At 51.5% G+C, this 18,639-nt stretch overlaps 1 protein-coding gene across 1 annotated transcript; it reads right to left on the reverse strand.

Annotated features, from left to right (window-relative positions):
* Positions 1-13,293: 13,293 nt before the first annotated feature.
* On the reverse strand, positions 13,294-15,009 carry LOC117854644 (AP2/ERF and B3 domain-containing protein Os01g0693400). Its single transcript, XM_034736875.2, has one exon. It carries the CDS (start codon positions 14,853-14,855, stop codon positions 13,653-13,655), a length of 1,203 nt encoding a protein of 400 aa, XP_034592766.1. The 5' UTR covers positions 14,856-15,009; the 3' UTR covers positions 13,294-13,652.
* Between the last annotated feature and the right edge of the window lie 3,630 nt (positions 15,010-18,639).

An 18,639-nucleotide genomic window follows, 5' to 3' on the forward strand; every position in this document is an offset into this window, starting at 1 on the left:
TTTTATCATAGTTATCGCCTTTCTTGTGATAAACTACTGTGTTAGACAACAGAGATGGTCGACTTCATAGTAGTAGATAGTAGTGCAAACGTTGCTTTCTGGCAGCATCATATTTGTCTTGACTACTGATAAAGCCATGCTGCTGCAGCTGCAGCTGCCCAAACTTTTCAGCGAAGGTTGCAGGGATCAATCATGGAGACAGAGCAGAAGATGGTCCATTGCAGGGCTTTTCAACCCAGTCAGATTAAGGAGGTGTTTGGATCTTTAGTCCGAACTAAAATTTATATCACATTGAATATTCGGAGGCTAATTAGGAGAACCAAACATGAGCTAATTATAAACCTAATTACACATAGATGGAGGCTGATTTCAGTAAATATGTGCTAATAATGGATTAATTAGGCTTAATAGATTCATCTCGCAAATTAGCCTCCATCTGTGCAATTGGTTTTGTAATTAGTCTATATTTAATACTCCTAATTAGTATCGAAACATTCGATGTGACAAGAATTTTAGGAGCTCCTAAAAAACAAACGGAGCCTAAATGATAGGTGACTTATTTGGCGTTGAGAATTTTCAGCGCATTTGAATAGTTTCTGACCACGGACTGCACAAAACATCAGCCCCTGGCACAAACGCCATAAGAAATTTCAATGATAGTGTCCTTGTGAGCTCTGACCAAATCAGAAAAAAGGGCCTGAAATGTTGATGTTTCAACAACCCAATGTATATCCAGGTGTGCTACCGTTGCACTGTCGATTCTCAGATTTCTTGCTGGGCCGTCTCCTTTTCTCTAAATCTGAAAACCTGGAAGGAGGACAGATATATTCTGATTAGCTGGTGCACTGTCCTTTCCTTCCCTCTTTCCTCGACAGGTGTATGAACATGTGTTCAGCCTTTTGGGGCAACAAGATCCATCATTTGCTTAATGCTTGCATAGGATTCCAGGGTTTATGCTCGCTGTTGTACAACAACTGGGGCTGCCAACTTGCAAGAGAAACCAAGGACCGGCAGCAGGATCGTCAGGCACAGGAGGGAGATCAGAAAAGAATCAACGTACGAGTTGGTCATAATCTATGCTGCTGAACAGGACTACGGCTTCGTGACAGCTGTTGGGATGCGTTTTTGTCAAAGCGCGGAGCCCAAAGAGCGCAAAGGTGTAGGCGATCGGCAACGTGCACATGCGTGGAGCTGCTGAGAAGATTTGTTGGGGAGGCTTTGGAGTGTTTGAAGGGATGCAGAGCTAGAGTGGCGCCAAATAGTTTTGACTCTGATCACATGTTTGTGCCGAGCTGTATTCGACTGACAGAATCGTGGCAGCAAGACCTCGAAATTGGATAGTCTTATATTTGCATATACATGCTGCGAATTGGAGTGATTAGTCTACCCCATGATCTATCTTTGTGTGACTCTGAAGGGACGGTACTCAAGGACTAGCTGGTTTAATTTGATTGGTCTCCATCCGTCACACGAGGATTGGGAGCGAAGGCCACGGAGAGCGATGGCTCCCTTCCCACCCCTTTCCCCTCACTGGCATAGAAACGATCTTTCGTTCGGAACTACAAAAGTCTCAATCGTTTTTAGACCTGGGACTATCCAAAAACCATCTCCAACAGAGGAACCGGGACTAAAGAGGCTCTTTAGTTCCGGTTGTAATGACTAGAAACATCAAGGGAACTTGGTGGGGCATTTAGTTCCGGTTGGTGGTTCCAACCAGTAATAAAGGATGATCTTTAGCCCCAATAGAAACCAACAACCGGGACTATATCCTCTCTTCTTTTATTCCCCCGGCGGCCTCATCTCTGTCCACCTAATTGTCTCTCCTCCTCTCCCTTTCTCCCTTATCTCTAGGCGTAGGCAGCAGCCTTTCTTCCTTTCTTCCTTATCTTCTCTCCTCCTCTTCTCCCTTTCTTCCAGGCGAAGCGCCAAGGGGCACTCGTGGGGGCCTAGCGGCCGGAGCGACGGGAGCGGTGCGCAGCCTCCCGTGGGGCCCGGCGATCGGCGCGGCCCCCCGCGGCGTGCAGTCCGCCCAGCGGGGGCGCGGCTCCCCGCGACGCGCGACCTGACGGCAGGAGTGCAGCGGCCTCATGTGGGGGCACGGCCCGGCCTCCTGTGGGGGCTCGACGGCTGGCCTAGCGGCTGGCGCGGCCCGACCTCCAGCGAGGGCACGGCTCCCCGCGGCATGCAGTCCGACCAGCGGGGGCGCGGATCCCTGCGGCGCGCGACCCGACGGGGCGTGGCCAATTTCAACCCTAGCGACAAGTACGGCCAGGGCAACTCTGGGGGCCCACTTCGAACTTGGCGGTGGGGGTGGCCGGTGTGCTCGGCGCGGCGCAGGCGACCCAACATGTTTGTTTGTGAGTGATCAGTAGTGCATGATTTGTTGGTGAAGGATTCGTTTGTGATTGTGCTGGTGAATCCTCCGCGTGTTGTGAATCAAATCGACCTCATGTATTGTGTGAATCCTTGAGTCAAATCAAACTCATGTGTTGTGACTCAGGTCTTGTGACAACTGATTGGTTGTGTGTTCTTCCTTGTGTGATGGTCATGTGCGAATTTGATTGTCTCTATGGAGTTGGAGCTCGATGTGGTGGTGTCAAGGTGGAGCTGTAGGGGCGGCGGCGCGAGCAGGCACGACTGGGGCAGCCTGCAGTTTTTATTTTTATTTTTTTGAAGTATTTTATCCCGATTGGTAATACCAACCGGGACAAAAGGTAGGCTTTAGTCCCCAGTGAATGACCCGGACTAAAGATGGGACCTTTAGTCCCGATTGGATTTTTGAGATCTATGCATCTCTCCAACCAGGACTAAAGTCCAGTTTTCCATCAGTGCCTGGTCCTCTCGACCGCCCCTCACCGGCTGCCACCCCAGCTCTGGCGTCCACCCCCAGCCCTCTGCCGTCCACCACTCTGGCGCCAGCGTCCACCCTCCCCTCTTCCTTCCCCGTCCGAGACCCATCTTCGCCTACCCCCACTTTCTCCAAACGTGGTGCCGTTTTACCCTAGCGGGAACTCCGGCGGCCGAGGGAAGCGGCTCCGATGGTGGGATGATTCTCCCCCGTCCGACGATGATGAAGAAGAAGACGTCGGCGACAGCTCTCCCTCCTACCGCGACATCTTGCTATAGTTGGTGCCAGTGAGGGTGACCGCCCCTACCTCGACCGCGGCCTCTTCGACCTCGGCGGCACCCTGCACCAGGCCCACCACCGCGCACGCCTGCGGCTCGTTCCACGATCGGCTTGGCCCGCGGGACGACGCTCGCTGGCCACCATCGGCAACGGCGCTGCGGCCAGATGCGGTTTATTCATGACCTTCCCCTACGCCTAGAAAACCCCACCCGCAACTCCGCCGCCGGCCGCTGCCTATGTTTTGTGGTCGTTCAGCCTCAGCGGGAGCCTAGCCCGCCGCCTCGGGATGTTGATGGCTTCATAGAGGTGCGGAGCCGTCGGTCTGCACAGCGATGCCGTCAATGATCTGCCATTCACGCACATGGTGGCCAGCTGCAAGGTCCCTACAAGGTGTTTCCGATGCCAGGGTTTCTAGCACCTAGCTGAGGACTGCAAGCGACCGCGAAGTCCGGCAATCTCTGCCTCCTCCAGCAATAGTAGGGCACACCATCTGGTCCGTTCGTGGTACTATGACTCCCCGCCAACGCCTATTGGCCGTGCCACTCGCGATCCCACGCCTTACCCTCCACCGGACGCGCGCCACTCTGAGGTCTACCACCCACATCCGATGCACGTCGGGCACCTCCACTAGTAGCCGCCGCCGCCGCCTGCCACGGCAATAGTCAACCGGCGAGCACACCGAGCGTCCATGTGGAGGGACACGACAGTGGCGGCTGAGGAGGGCTCTCCCACCACCTCCGTCGCTGCCGCCTCAGGACCTGCCGGAGTCGTCCAAGTCCAGAGACCTGGAAAGGATGGAGCTTGATGACGACTTGCCTGTGGGACATCCTCTTCTCCATCCGGACCATGAGGTCTTCTACCTCTCGCGGTTGGCTGAGATGGACGCTGAGGAGGAGAAGCTGCGCTTTGCCCTCTTAGCATCGGTGCACGGTGGACGTTAGCCCATCTCCATCGAGGCCATACGTCGCGCCATTCAAGACCTCCCCAAATCCCGCGATGACAACTTTGTGGTGCGGCGCTTCACCCCGGAGAGCTTCTTGGTCATCTTCGGGATGGCGCCATGCGTGGAGGGAGCATGCCAGTGAGGGCCATACGCCTCTTCTTCCGACCTTGGACCAGGCTCGTACAGGCTGAGTCTGATGTTTTGCACATCCTAAAAGATTGCGGGGATCCCGGCGCATGCGGCGGCCACTACTGATCCCATGCTGTTCAAATTTGGGGCTCCCTTCCAGAAGTTGATGCGGCCGCAAACACAAGGCACAGACGAGCCACCGTCGAAGACGCCACCGGCCACGTGCAAGACCTACAGATGCCGGCCGCGCAGCACTGCAGCTCCGTCCTTGGTCCGAGCCGCCTTGCCAACGCCCGCTGCGCTCAACTTTGACCCGGCTGAGGATCCTGCAATCAGCTCACATAGAGCCGAGCCAGGTCACGGGCCGACAGCTGAGCCCGAGCCAGGACAGATCTTGGATGGGCCATCCATGGCACCCCCACAAGGCCCAAAGGCTCCAAGGAGGCCCAACGAACATAGCGAGGCAAGGAAATGGGCCAGATTGCAGCCCAACCTCAGCTTGGAGGAAGCCAAGACAGCCATTGCAAACTTCCTCACTAGTGTGAGCCAGGCACTGCAGGTGTCGCTGGCCTCCTTGCCATCCAGGGGAAGCGGAAACACGGCGGTGACCCCATCGACGCCAGCCCCGAAACTGCGACGCAGTGGAAGGTTGGCTAAACAACTGCTGAACTCCACCGTGCGCGCCTCCAAGAAGGGTCCTCATCATGCAGAAGCTGGGTCTCTGCCAGGTGGACGGATCGCTACTAGGACAGCCTTGCCCTCAGCTCGCGTCGGTGTTCCGGGGACCCTGAACGCTACCTACTTCAAGCAATCCGTGACATCTTCCCTGCGGCTTAGGTCCTCTCCGATGCTGACCTGATGGCTGCGGCCGTGCAGGCAGGGGGCGCAATCAGCGTTTGCTGATAGCCGAGCGGCTCACCGGGTTGTTCTCGTTCCATGGATCAGCAAAACTATAATGTCTTGGTGTGGAACGCTCGCGGGTTGAATGCGCGAAGTCGCCACGACAATCTCCACGAGGTCGTGAATCGTTGTAATGCTTCCATCGTCTGCATTCAGGAAACTAAACTATCTGTAATCTCACTTTTCTTAATCAATGAAATGCTCGGAACTCGGTTCACGAGCTTTGCTTACTTACCATCGATTAGGGCTAGCGGCAGCATTCTAATTTCTTGCTGCGGTCCAGAATCCTTCTGTACACTGCAGAAGGGCCTGGACTCCGTCGTCATGGTGATCACCTAGACCATCTGGAAGGAGAGCAACGCTAGGACTTTTGACAGCCGACCTAGCATCAACGAGAGTCAACTGGTGGACATCATCGTCAAGGAAGGTCCACTGTGGGTTGAGGCCGGAGCCAAGCATATGGCTGCTCTGGGATGGTCGGCAAAAAGGACAGTAGGTCTGCTAGGTGGTTCGGTCTAGCTGCCTAGAATCTGTTCTTGGGTTGTAATAGTTAGCCATATAAGTGTCAAGTGCGCTTAAAACCGTGTGCGTGTACTTAGCTGGCTCATGTTGTAACTTGTAACTACATTTCATATTCTTAATACAATGGTATGCAGCTCTCCTGCGTATTCTTGAAAAAAAAAACTTTGATTGGTCTACCTTGGTGGTGCATTATACCATGTTGGTAACCCCAACATTGCATGTCCTATTTGTGCATATTTTTGTCTATTTAAAGGCATGGGCATTTTACATGTGTGGTTTGGCTAATCGGCATAATATTTATGTCACCGTTATTATTGTTACCAGTTTGATGTCATCACGCACCAAGAGCTTTTTCCATCAGCATACAGCAACACACCGACAAAAAGAAAGTGTTTGGTTTGAGGAAGTACCTCGTTTATGATTATTACCTGAAAAAAGGGATGTGATGGATCAACTTGTTCTATTTTTCAAATCAAACAAAAACGTGAGAAATAAGAGGATGACGGATCATCCTATTTCTTAAACCAAACACCTCCTAGAGGTTTCTCACTGCCATCTCGAGTAGGACAAATTGAACAGGACCATTGACACCATGTTTGATTACTTCGCTAATGTTTCTTTTTCGTCTTCATCTATCTAATAAATGTATCCTAAGGTCGTTGGTCAAAGAAGTCGAACTCGCACTTCTGAACTGATGGATTGGAGCATGAGAATGGACGGGGTTTGTCAACTATGTACTGCACCTTTGTTAAAACAAAGGGACTATGCACTGCACCCAAATTGGCTAAAGTTGTCAAGAACCAGTAGAAAGTACGTGCGTACTGCTACATACACATAGTTAAGTACGTAGCTTTCCGTATTCTCATATCAAACCACACATCCATCGTGAATCCTGACTGCTTTTGATGCACGCCCGGTCGTAGCCACATTTCACACATCCGGATAAGATACAGTCGACAGAAATAGTGGATCACAACTCGATCATGGAGACAACATGTATAGTAGATTAATGAAACCAAGTTTGATTTGGTTCGTTTTTCCTCCCGGCCGGGCTTGGGTAAAGATAGTCAAACAAACTGCGCTCAACGGACAGACACGGATATTTGAGAGAGCGACAGCGAGAGAGAGAGAGCGGTACTGAACTGAGAGTGCAGCCATGAGCCATCCATAATAAACTACTACTCCCACGCAAGTAGGGCTGTCAAAAAAAAGCTTGAATCGATCGTGTTCAGCTCGTCTCAGACTTGTTTCGAAATCGGCTCAGATTTCTGAACGAGCCAAGCTCAAGTCTAACTTAAAACTTGTGAGCTTTTCGAGCTCGAGATCGAAAAGCTCGAGTAAGCTCGTACACTACGATTGGTCATGGTCTATGAGGTGTATACATATATATACTCTAATTTTCTTGTCTAATTGTAGTGTGCAAGTCTCAACGTCCACAAGTAATGCAATGATTCTAATCCAATTACTATATAGACATTATTGAACTATGTTTATGAATTGTATAAATCTCAAAACTCGTGAATTGCTCGTGGTTGACTCAACATAATCTCGACTCGAGATCAGCTCGAATCATAAACGAGCCAAACTTGAGCCTAACTCTAACTCTAAGCTCGGATGGCTTTGAGGCTCCGCTCGATACTCTTACAAGCGGAGGCGATGAGGGCGCTCAAGCTCGGCTCGTTTACAGCCCTACACGCAAGTACGTGATGGAACCTAACCACTTGACCAACAGGCAGCTTTCTTTTGATGCGCCCAACCCTGAGCACCACTTGATAATTACAACACATAAAGTTATAAACGTACATATATATAATAATCCGCGATTAGGCATCATGTGGGAGGTTTGACCGGTGTCTAGCCCCCGCCAATGGCGTCGCGAGCAGGCGTCCATCCACGCAGCATAGAAAAGCTAGCAACCGCCGCGTGCTTATCCGTCCACACCCTCCGTCGCATCCCAGCTGAAAAGATCGTGGCGCATGTGGTGTGGGCGTGCTGTTGTTTGTGACCTGGTGACGCCTACTACTTCCTCCGGCGTACTCCCCAAGCAGCGGGATTAACTAATCGGCGATCGGGGTTAGGATCGGAGCTGGGCAGATGAATATCTTCTCCCTCCGCGTTGCGTTGCGTTGCGTTTGCGTTGCTTCTTGATCCGGAAAGCTACAGACTAATGACAACAGGGCCGCCCATGCTGCCCAACTTGTCGATTTCACAACAGTGGTAGTAGACTGGTAGTGGTGTGCTTCCGTGGTAAGCTAACCATCGAGGTGGTCTTTGCAGTTTAGCCCTGGATATGTTGACGTAATCGCACATTTTCTTTGCACCCCTTGGCGGCACTGGGATTTACATCCGGTATATGTGGATTGGACAAATATCCACCTTAATCTCTCTCAATCAACACATATGACTGGTCTGGCCGGAACAATGCAAACGACCGATCGTATAATTTTTCAATGCCCAATGGCAATCTTTCTTCGGACTTTTATCAAAGAAACCTTAACTTTGGGGGAGATTCCGATCCTGTTTGAACTTAACTAAAGAGATAATGAGAGACATGAGAAATAGAACTAGACAACTTTGGCGTGGTTTGGTTCCCTTTGCTTATTTTTAAGCAAGTGTCACATCAATGTTTAAATACTAATTAGGAGTATTAAACGTAGACTATTTACAAAATTCATTACATAAGTGGAGGCTAAACGGCGAGACGAATCTATTAAACCTAATTAGTCCATGATTTGACAATGTGTTGCTACAGTAAACATTTGCTAATGATGGATTAATTAGGCTTAATAGGTTCGTCTCGCTGTTTAGCCTCCACTTATGTAATGGATTTTGTAAATAGCCTACGTTTAATACTCCTAATTAGTATCTAAATATTGATGTGACACTTGCTTAAAAATAAGCAAAGGGAACCAAACGCTCCCTTTTTCTCTTTGTATTTGCAGGAGCCATGTGGGTACCGTGGAAAATGAGGAACGACATGGTGTTCAACAACAAAGTTGTCGCTTCGCTAGTGGTGATGGCCCACGAGATGGTGTCGCTCCTTACGCAGTGGAAGCCCCTTGTTAGAGACAAAAACCTGGAGAAAGTGGATGAGATGATCAGCAAGCTGGCTGGTGCATGCTCTAATCTTGCATGAGAAGTTGTCGTGTTATCTTTCTATATGTTCTGGTGGTCTTGTATGTATTTCAGTAACTATCGCTATTGGGCGGGTTTCTATCACGGAGGTGTCTTCTATGCTTCGGGTAGAGGAGAGTTTGAAGAAGGTGGAGTAGAGTTCTGTCTTCTGTTTCTAGATCTGGGTACATGAAGACCCTCTGATTTTTGTAAAGCTGGCAACCCAGCGGTGGACCGACTACCAAATCATGCTTGTTAAGCTTTTAATAAAGCTGGGTATGATTTGCCTTTGGTCTAAAAAATCAACACATACGAGATCGAAGAGCTAGGATTAAGGGATTTTTTAACCGTGCATTTAATTTGACTATCTACGGCCAGCCTGAACAAAATGGGGGACGCAAAAGAAAGAAATCAGGCAAACAAAACAAAATGACAAGTCTTCAGTCCTGCAGCACGTTAATTACTTCATTTCAACATCCGTAGAAAAATCAGCCTCGATAGGTCCCGGACCGAACTTTCCAGTCAATTTCCAGTGCAATCGATCGGGTACACTAACGATAAAGATCTTCGCCGTTTCATCCAGTGGCACACACTGGTACTACTAGAAGACTTGCTGACTTTGTCTGTGGTGGTCGATCAACCCTTGCTCGAAGCAAATGCGTATGAGCTGTACATCGCAAAAAATGAATCCACCACCTTCTAGACCATAAGTACGCACCACTTGCAAATATCCAATACAGCCAGGTAAACACGAAATAACCAAACACCAGCTTCATACTCCCTCCGTCCCGGTTTCAGTACCAATGTAACATTCAAAAAAAATCCCACAATAAACGCTTAATAGCAATGGGTGCTTATCCGTCCAACATTTCGATCTGCTGTGCACCTGCACGGCTGTACATGTGACTACGTGAGCCCATTTGTTAAAAAAAAAAATATGAACCACCAATTGGTTGGCCATCCTCCGCTTGAAAAACCTGAAACGTTCTAGCTTCTTCCCCACTGCTCGTTTTGGTTGCTTCCCTGCTGTAGCTGCAGCCCAATCTGACTATTATCTTTTAAATTGAGAGCAGTAATGTCATTTCCTATCATTACTAATTTGCACTTCAAATCCAACAAGTGCACTTATAATGGGACAAAGGGAGTATACAAAGTTACGAAATGTGTGTTCAGGAGTTTTTTTTTGTCTTCACACAAGGTCATACGCCAGAGGATTCGTACAGTGTGCCTGGTTAGTCGCCCACCACCTCCATCTCTTTTTCCCAGAAAAACAAAACAAAGAATGGGCGGAGAAAACTAAAACCACGAGGTGTAGCGTGCAAAACGTCCACGATCCATCTCCAAGCTGGATCCGCAACTGGGAGGAGGAAAGGAAAAAAGACCCGTGGAAAACGACCTAACACTAGACGCCGAGATCCGAGCCTTTGCTGGTCAGGTCAGTGTTAGTCCGATAAACATAAACACAAGCTGATAAAACAAGTGCATAAAACGCAGCGTTGACTTGCTATAAAAGCCCCACCACACAAGACCGGCGGCACCTACTCCACATGCAGGGCGCTAGCAGGGGGTGATTAGTTTAATTAACACCCAATTTGGTACTCCCACACACACACAAGCACCTGAATAATCAAAGCCCACAGCACAGATGACGCTAGCCCCTGTGTGTCTTTCTCGCTTTCTCATCTGTCATCTCACCACCCAAACCGACCGGCCGACGACGCAGCGGGACGGGTCGCAGGAGGGACACGCCGCAGACCTGGCCAGCTGGCCCCTGGCTGCATGTGGGTGTGGCCACCCGGCGGCCGGAGCAAAGGAGAACACGCGGCCGCGGCGTCGCAGCCTTGCCACAACAAATGCCACTTGAAGAGACAGTAAAAGCTAAGCGATCGTTTCCACACGCACCACCACACGGCCAGCCGTTTGCGCGTCAGCGCGGCTGGCTCTGCCGCCGAGGACCCGATCGATCGGGTCTCCAAAGTCGCGCGGCCCCTCTGGCCGTTTTGTACGCGCCCGCCGTGTCCTGTTCGGCGCGCCTGTTCTATCCTCCCCCGAACCTGGCTGGCCCAGCCCTGGTCCTCCTCCTGCTGCTGCTGCGGTGGTGCCGCCTGTGGCTGTGGCTGTGGCTGTGGCCCAGTGTGCAGTGCAGCGGTCGGTGTGCCACACCCTGCCACGGCAACGGACCGCCGGGCCTCACGAGGGGTCGGGCGGGGCGGGCACCTTTCCTCTCGTTGCCCTGCGTGCTTCGACGCAGTGGGAAACTTCCTGGAACGCGGCGGTGGGGTGGGGGGCGTGCCCGGGTGTGGGGGTGTGCTTGACTTCCGTGGCGAGAGAGCGAGACAAAAGCGCTGGGCTCTGCCTGGCTGTTTGGACAGCAGGTAAAGCGGGGCTGAGGTTCCCGTCAAAAGGCAGTATCGATTCAGGGTTTCCATGGCGCGGCATGCAACAAAAGCTGCGCAAGTTAGCTACGCTAGACTGTGCCATTGTCTTTCTGCCTTCTGTGCCTCTCGCCTTCTATCTCTCACCGTACCAAGCGAAACAGTTACAATCTGTTACTACTAGCCACCCAGGGAGTCATGATCTAGAACCAAAACAGGTACTGTAGCTATTGACTGACTACCTCTACTGACTACTGTACAGTGAGTCGAGTACGACGGTACTTCCTCCTGTGTAGCTGGCGTACTTGAAGGTGAAGGAATGTAAGCCGAGAAAAACATGGCGTGCATGCAGTGCAGATGTTTCCGCTCTCGCCTCTCCGACTCTCCGTCCGTCCGAAACCTGCAGCGCTTGCCTCTACGCGGGGTAGATTACCCGTATATACGGTGCACACGCTCAGGCTACATACTCGGCTACTCCGGCCAAAACTCGTACGCAATACAATTATGCAAGTGGCCGTCGGTTGTTGCCATGCCATGCTAGCTGCTTCGCTCATGCAACCATCCAGGTCCAGGCCCTCGCACACTTCCACAGTTCCACTGGCTGGCTCGCCGGCTCTGTTGCTCTACAGGCGCCCGCCAACAATATTTTAGGTCGGCAAGCCAGGCCAAGCCAAAGCCGAGGCCACGCAAGAGAGAGAAACCGGGGGTACCGTACCGGCTTTATCTGTGCAACTTGTACCCACGTTGCCGCGTGCAGATTATTTGTTGTCCTACGACGCCGAGGCCCCCCTGATCCCTCAAGAGCCGTGCCCCGCCGCGGCTCCTCTACCCCGTACGTGTCGCCCGCATGGAAGCCCCCCCTCCGCTGGTGACGGACTGACGGGGCCGGCGCGGCCCGGAGGCCGGCGCATCTGCCGCGCCCCGCATGCGATGCGTGCCGAATTCGAATTGCCCACCTCACCTGAGCGGCTGTGCTTGTGTTTGTGTAGCGAGCGTGTCGTGGTAGTGGTAGTGGTAGTGGTAGTACGATGTCGTCCTGTCTGCGCTCATCAATTTGGACGTAATATGAAGCTGCCGTAGGAAGCAGCATGTAATAGCACGGAATCCTGCCAAGGAGCGGCGAACCGGCTCATGGTTTCCCACAAAACCAGTGTGAGCCGGGAGAAGGGATTGTCGGCAATAGCATGGAATTGATTCCTATTCATTTACTACTTACCATTACTACAGGCGATCTGTCCTGCTGCGAAACCGGCCAACCAGTCACACACCGTCTTTGCCATGGCCGAGGATACAACCGGTGATCAGGCAACATTCCCTTGGATTCTGAAGGCTGGTAAGTGACATGACGATGGCCGGCTTGTTTTTCCATATGCTTCGCGCGCGCGGGGGACGCCGACCAGAGATTCCCGATGGCCGCGCTGAGCTGGAGTCACGTCGTCGGCCCCGGGAAGCAAGGCGTTTTTTTTGTTTGGTTTCGACGCCAATGTGTTGCACATGCCAAAAACTGTATCGTGTTGCGGTGCAAGCGGACGGCGATTAAACAAACGCACAACAAAACAATGCGTATCTGTGTAATAATATACCTATCCACGTATACATCGAGTAAATGTATGTGTATCATCTATGTCAGCGCGCGTGTATATTATGCTACCTACTAGAAACCACCCAAAAACTCTCGTGTCGTCTCTTGTTGCTACATCTATACGTCGGTGCGGTAAGGAAAGAAGGAAGAGAGAGGACATGCTGCTTATTGCAACGGACAAACCATTATATTTTTGGAAAAGAAAAAGGAGAGACAACAGTGCACATTGTTTGGTTTCCAGATCCGTTTTTTCCTTTTTCCTGCGATCCATTGGCGAGCATATCCCTGGCAAAGGCAGGAGGCACTGCTCCTCTTTCCCTGTTGCTGATAAGTTTAGCATATCTATCTACAGAAGATAATGTCAGCGAGCATGCATGCGCCCATGGCCTCTGCCATCAGATTCAGATAGGTCGCCTGCCAGCTACCAGTACCCCGGAGCGGCGGAGCCTTTTGGAACCTCGATTCATGCACGCATCTGTCAATGGGTGTGTAGTGCAGCTGCTGCAAACCATGTCATCGCATCACGTCATGTACATACTCATAGTAGTATGTATCCCAGAAGCTACAAAGTCTGAGGGATACTTGGTAGGGAATAATTGGGTATTGGAACCTGGAAATTTGAATGTCTCTTGAACCGATGCACAAGAAAGTACACACACGGGTTAAGCTTTAGCTATGCTGTTTGGAATGTTGCTGCTGCTTCTTTGTCAGTTGATCATCTTCTAGCCTTCTAGGGCTGTTTTTTCCCCCATGAGTAAGTAGTATACAATTGATGAGAAGATTTACATCAAAGCAAAGCTCTGGACGACGAAATGGAAATTAACGAACGAACCAGCTAAGTGAGACGCCGAGACGGGACTAATTCACCTCGGTGATTGCTACCATCTGAGTTTGGCGATCGAGCTAAACAAAAAGGTACTAGCTAGAGAGAGATCGGTCGCCCGGTAGCATAGCATTAATCTACACTAGTGCCAGCTCTACGAGCTGCTTCTTGAACGCCGCCTGCGGGAGCGCCGCCAGGTCCCTGGCCCTCTTGCACCCGGCCATGGCCTCCGCTGGCGCCGCCGCCGGGGCCTGCGCCGGCGCCGACAGCAGGTCGACACCGAAGAGGCGGACGGCTTTCGCCACCGGCGCCGAAGATGGCTCCACCTCCACTACGGGGCTTGTCAGGGCGGCGACGTCGCCGTTGGGCCGCAGCCTGCAGGCGATGAAGAGCTTGCTGTCGGCGCCGGCGGCAGCCGCGGAGCGGTAGAAGCCGACGACATCGCCGGCCTGGAGGCCCTTCTCCTTGACGAAGCGGCTCCAGCCCTTGGTGAGCACGTAGCTCTGGCTGCTGTTCCAGTACGAGTAGCGGAACCGCCACACCTTGCCCCCCGCGTCCTCGAAGTTGAGGAGGACGCCCTTGCTCTCGCCGCCGGCGGACGGGAGCTGCAGCGGGAAGTGCTTCTCGGCGTGCTGCTTCGGGATCACCAGCCGGTTCAGCTTGCCCACGTCGCTGGGGGTGACCGTCTTGTCGAACAGGTGCTCCCGCGCGGCGGCCGCCGCAGCCGCCGGAGAGGGAGACGGGGAGGAGTGGGCGTTGGCGAGCGCCGAGGGCGTCGGCGCGGACGCGGCGGCGGCGAAGGCGCGCTTGTTCTGGGCGAGCTCGTCGAAGTAGGTGTGCTTTCGGAGCATGTCGACGACCTCGGCCTTGGAGCGTGACACGAGGAAGCGGAGCTCGGCGGCGGCGTCCGGGTCGGCGTCCGCGAGCGGGCGGAAGTTGGTGACGGCGTCGCGGCCGCGGAACCGCTGCGCGGCGACGTCGTAGGCGCGCGCGGCGTCGGTCTCCCCCGCGAAGGTGCCGAGCCACACGCGCTGGTGGCGCTCGTAGATCTGCGCGCCCCACCGCCCGTTGGGCTGCGGCACCACGCCCTTGTACCTTGACGACGGCAGCTTCCCGCCCACGCCCACGCCCGCGCCCGCCCCCGCGGCGGCCGCGGCGGCCGAGTCCGCCTCGGCGCCCGGCTCGGCCGCGTCCACGACCGCGCTGGCGCCGCTGCCCATGCGCTCCAGCGGCGCCCCCGCAGAGGCGGCCGCGGCGGCCAAAGCCCTGAGCTTGTCCGTGGACGCGCCGCCGCCGCCGCCGCTGCTGGTGTCGTCCACGAGGCTGCTCGCGCTGTCCATTTCAGTGCACCGCGTGCGTACGCTTGCTTCTGTTGCGGGAGATGTTTGTGTAGTGTGCAGGATAGGTGGGGGTTAGGGGAGGGAGCCGGGGGATATATAGCATCGGTGGCCGGGTGGGTGGAGACTGGAGGCACGGCGTCGTAGTTTCCTGTGGACGCCACGCCATGCCAGCCCGTAGGCCGTATATCATGTCCGCGTGGGGGAAAACAAAAGAAAGGGGGTGCAAATGGTTTGGTTTGCGCCTTTGCGGCCGTGTTTTCGGCTTGTTTCCTTGTGATATTTTTCCGCCGGGTGCTTGGAAATTTATTGTTGCCGCGTTGGATACTTGGATGTGTGCAAGTACAAGAGGCATTATACTATCGTGGAGTGTAGAAGTACCAGTGCGGCGACGTCACCGGCATCCGACCCCGTGGGCTGTTAGTTTTGGCGACTGGTGACCTTGGATGTGGTGTGGGCGAGTCAACTCTCTCTACCTGGATACTAAGCCTACACGAAATGAAAAAAAAATATTTTCCTTGTTATTGTTGCGGGTGATGATCCGATCAAGGCTGGCTGGCTGGCACTTGGCAGCCCATAGGCGCCGGTTTGCCATGTCACCCGCGGATCCCTTTATATCTTGGCTTTTGGCCTTTTTGTATGTTAATAAATGTCTGGGTTTTTGCTTTTGTGTGTTTCGGATGCGTGCTGCTGACTTGTATGATGCTACTGGTATTATTGTTGTTGTTGGTATAGTCTCATGGACTGGTACGGTAGACCTTTGTCTAGAAGCTTGTAGAGACCAGAGAGACGGAGGGGGCATCGGGTATAGCATCTCTCGACGCGAAAATTCTTTGATGGGAATGGCATGGAATAAGAAACTACTACTAGAAACAACCTGGTAACTATCTACATGTGACAGGTGCGTGGAGACATGACCAACCTGCTGGGAGAATAGTCCAAAACATTGGAGGCTTCCTGCATAGGAGCATCACTGTTGCTTCGTGCCTTTGAATTGAAAGCCTAGACGGTGACACGTTAGGTTTTATGCTTTTCCTTGGTCGTTTCTGAATCGAGGCTATTGTGGGATCATGGACCAATCTTCTTCATCTGTACACTTCAAGGCAGTGGTTCCATATATTACGCCATAATAATTTTCAAACTATTCAGAGGAAGAATATGCCCCGCAGACTGGATGCCAATTCTATAATCAACTAAGTTGAAATGAGCATCAGCTTGAGTGTACTTGTACAAGTAGATCTATCACTGCCTCCACCACCGTCAACACTGAGTCCTCTTAAACTTCCCCCTTTGTAATCCAGATCCTACAGAAACCCAAGGCAGAATAGAGAAGCAACAAAATAACCAATTTCATCTATCTTCCATATAAAAGAAAACAAAATAGACCGGAATGAATTTAGGGAGGTGCAGAGAGTGAAGGGGAGGCCTTATATACTGCAGCTTAGAAATGTAGAATTTTATTATGTGTTTTTTAGAATAATCCTTATAACTTTGTCTCTGATCTATTATGTTGTCTAGTTCATATTTGTACATTTTCAAAAATAGTTATGATAGTTATAACTTTTTTTTCTATGTTTGCATACACACATCCACTGTTCATCAATGATCTAAGCGTTATCACGTCTTTTATCCGCACGGGACAACCTTCTTCTCTCCCATGGTTGTCTACGGCAGTTGTCTTTCTCAATTGTTTAAGCATTTTTTTTGTTGTCCACAAGCATGCACAATATATCCATTATTCAACAATTTTCCGAGCATTACCACATCCCTTATCCACACGGGATCTTATTTTCTCTTACTGTTGCCACCACAATTGTCTTTCTCAATGATCCAAGTGTTTTTATTTCCATAGGCTTGCACACGTATATCCACTATTCATCAACGACACAGGCATTACCACATCCCTTATCGGCACAGAACCTTATTCTCTCTCATGTTTGTCTACAACAGTTGTCTTTTTCAACGATCCAAGCGCTTTTTTTTAGGCATGCACACATATATCCGCTGGTCATCAATGATCGAAACATTACCACATCTCCTATCCGCACGAGACCTTATTCTCCCCCATGGTTGCCTACACCACTTGGCTTCCTATATGATCCAAGCACTTTTTGGTTCATAGGCGTGCACACATAAATCCATTGTTCATCAATGATCCAAGCATTACCGCATCCGTTATTCACACTTCACACATAACCGTATTCTCCCCAACAGTTGTCTATGCAATTGCCTTTCTCATATTAATGCTCTCCTCATAAGCGTGTACTCCCCCCCCCCCCCCATTTCTCTAGATTCGCTGCCTATTGGCACCAACTAGGTGGGCCCTTCTCCTCCTCCTCCTCCTACTGCTGTTGTTGCTGCTGTAGGATCCAAGCATGGCATAATTAGGGTTCAGGATTAGAGTTTTGGGATAGATGGTTGTTGTGATCTCCGGCTCTAAAAGGATCTCCCGGGAGGCTGGTTGTCAAGCAGCAGAAGCAAGCGTAGGGGTGGTGGATGCGATATGGGCAATGAAGTTTGAAGGTGTTTGCACTCGTGGCAGTGAAGGGTCGTGGCAGAGGTGGCAATTAGCTGCTAGAGTGGGAGCCGATGGAGGTCAAGTCTATCAACACTCTTTGTTAGTGAAACACGGGTGGAGGGCAATGCAATGAGTATGCCACCACCTGCAGATAGTGGTTGAGGTTGATGGCAGCGACGAATGCCAGTAATGCAATGCACTATCATCGTGATCCAGCGGGGGCTCCGTTGCCTTAATGAAAGTAATCACCACCGCCATGGTTGCTCTCCTCTAGGCTCACGGGACGCCACCCTTGAGGTGTCCAAGGGTTCTTGCACTGGGGAGGGGGAGGGTGTAGGCCTACACTCATAGCAGCGGCACGTCTCTCCAACTGCATGAGGTGTGTCCTTATCCGAAATTCGTGATTGCCCGTTTCCACATCCTCGTTGTGCCTACGGTGCCAAAGGAGGATCTTCCACCCTCTGTTCGGCTTTGGGTCATTGCAGGTTCTCCTTTAAACAAGTTGTCGGTATGTCACTTGGTCGGCAATGTGCTTAACTTCAATTACTCGGTGTGTGACATCTGTCTGGGCATCTTTGTCATGGTGGCGGCCTTTGGTGATGTAGCTAGGCTCATCATGTTATAGGGACCTTGCTCGGTTAGCACCAGATATCAGCATTTTAGGTCCGGCTTTAGCCCGACGAGTTTTGGCCTTCCCACGCATGTTGGAGGGTTGAGCTTGGTCAGCGGAAATAAGGTCCAAAAACACATGCAACCCAAGTCCATCTAGACAATTTATTTTATTTTATTTTCTACTAAAAAAGATCAGAAGCCCAGCTCAGCTCGAAAATTCATCCTAACAATGCCCAAGGGATGGTCATGGGCATAATTTTTTTACCCGAAATAAACCAGGTTTTCGGCCTGGCCCGAGAAATGCTTAGATCTATTTGGTACCCTTGGCCTTGTTCTCTTCCCTTCTCTCCCTCACATTGAGGCGTTCCTTGCCAGTCTGCCGAGCGCGGTTGGCAGCACTGCCCTGAACCCTACTCCAAAATTTAAAATTTAAATGCCCACCCTTGACATGCGCAATTTGACTTGACCACTTTTCGGGGATGCTCCTCCTTGGCCATCCTCCAGGATCCCGAACACCAGTGGCTAGGATATCAATGCTATAATGAGGTAAGTTGAATAAGTTGAAATAGGTAAATGCTTGTGTACTTTAGGCTAGATGTGCATTGCCTACGTCCCTACTTTGGAAGTCACCTAATTTGTAGCGATGCAAAGATATTA

Source organism: Setaria viridis, chromosome 5 (assembly GCF_005286985.2).
Source record: "Setaria viridis chromosome 5, Setaria_viridis_v4.0, whole genome shotgun sequence".
Lineage (NCBI taxonomy): Eukaryota > Viridiplantae > Streptophyta > Magnoliopsida > Poales > Poaceae > Setaria > Setaria viridis.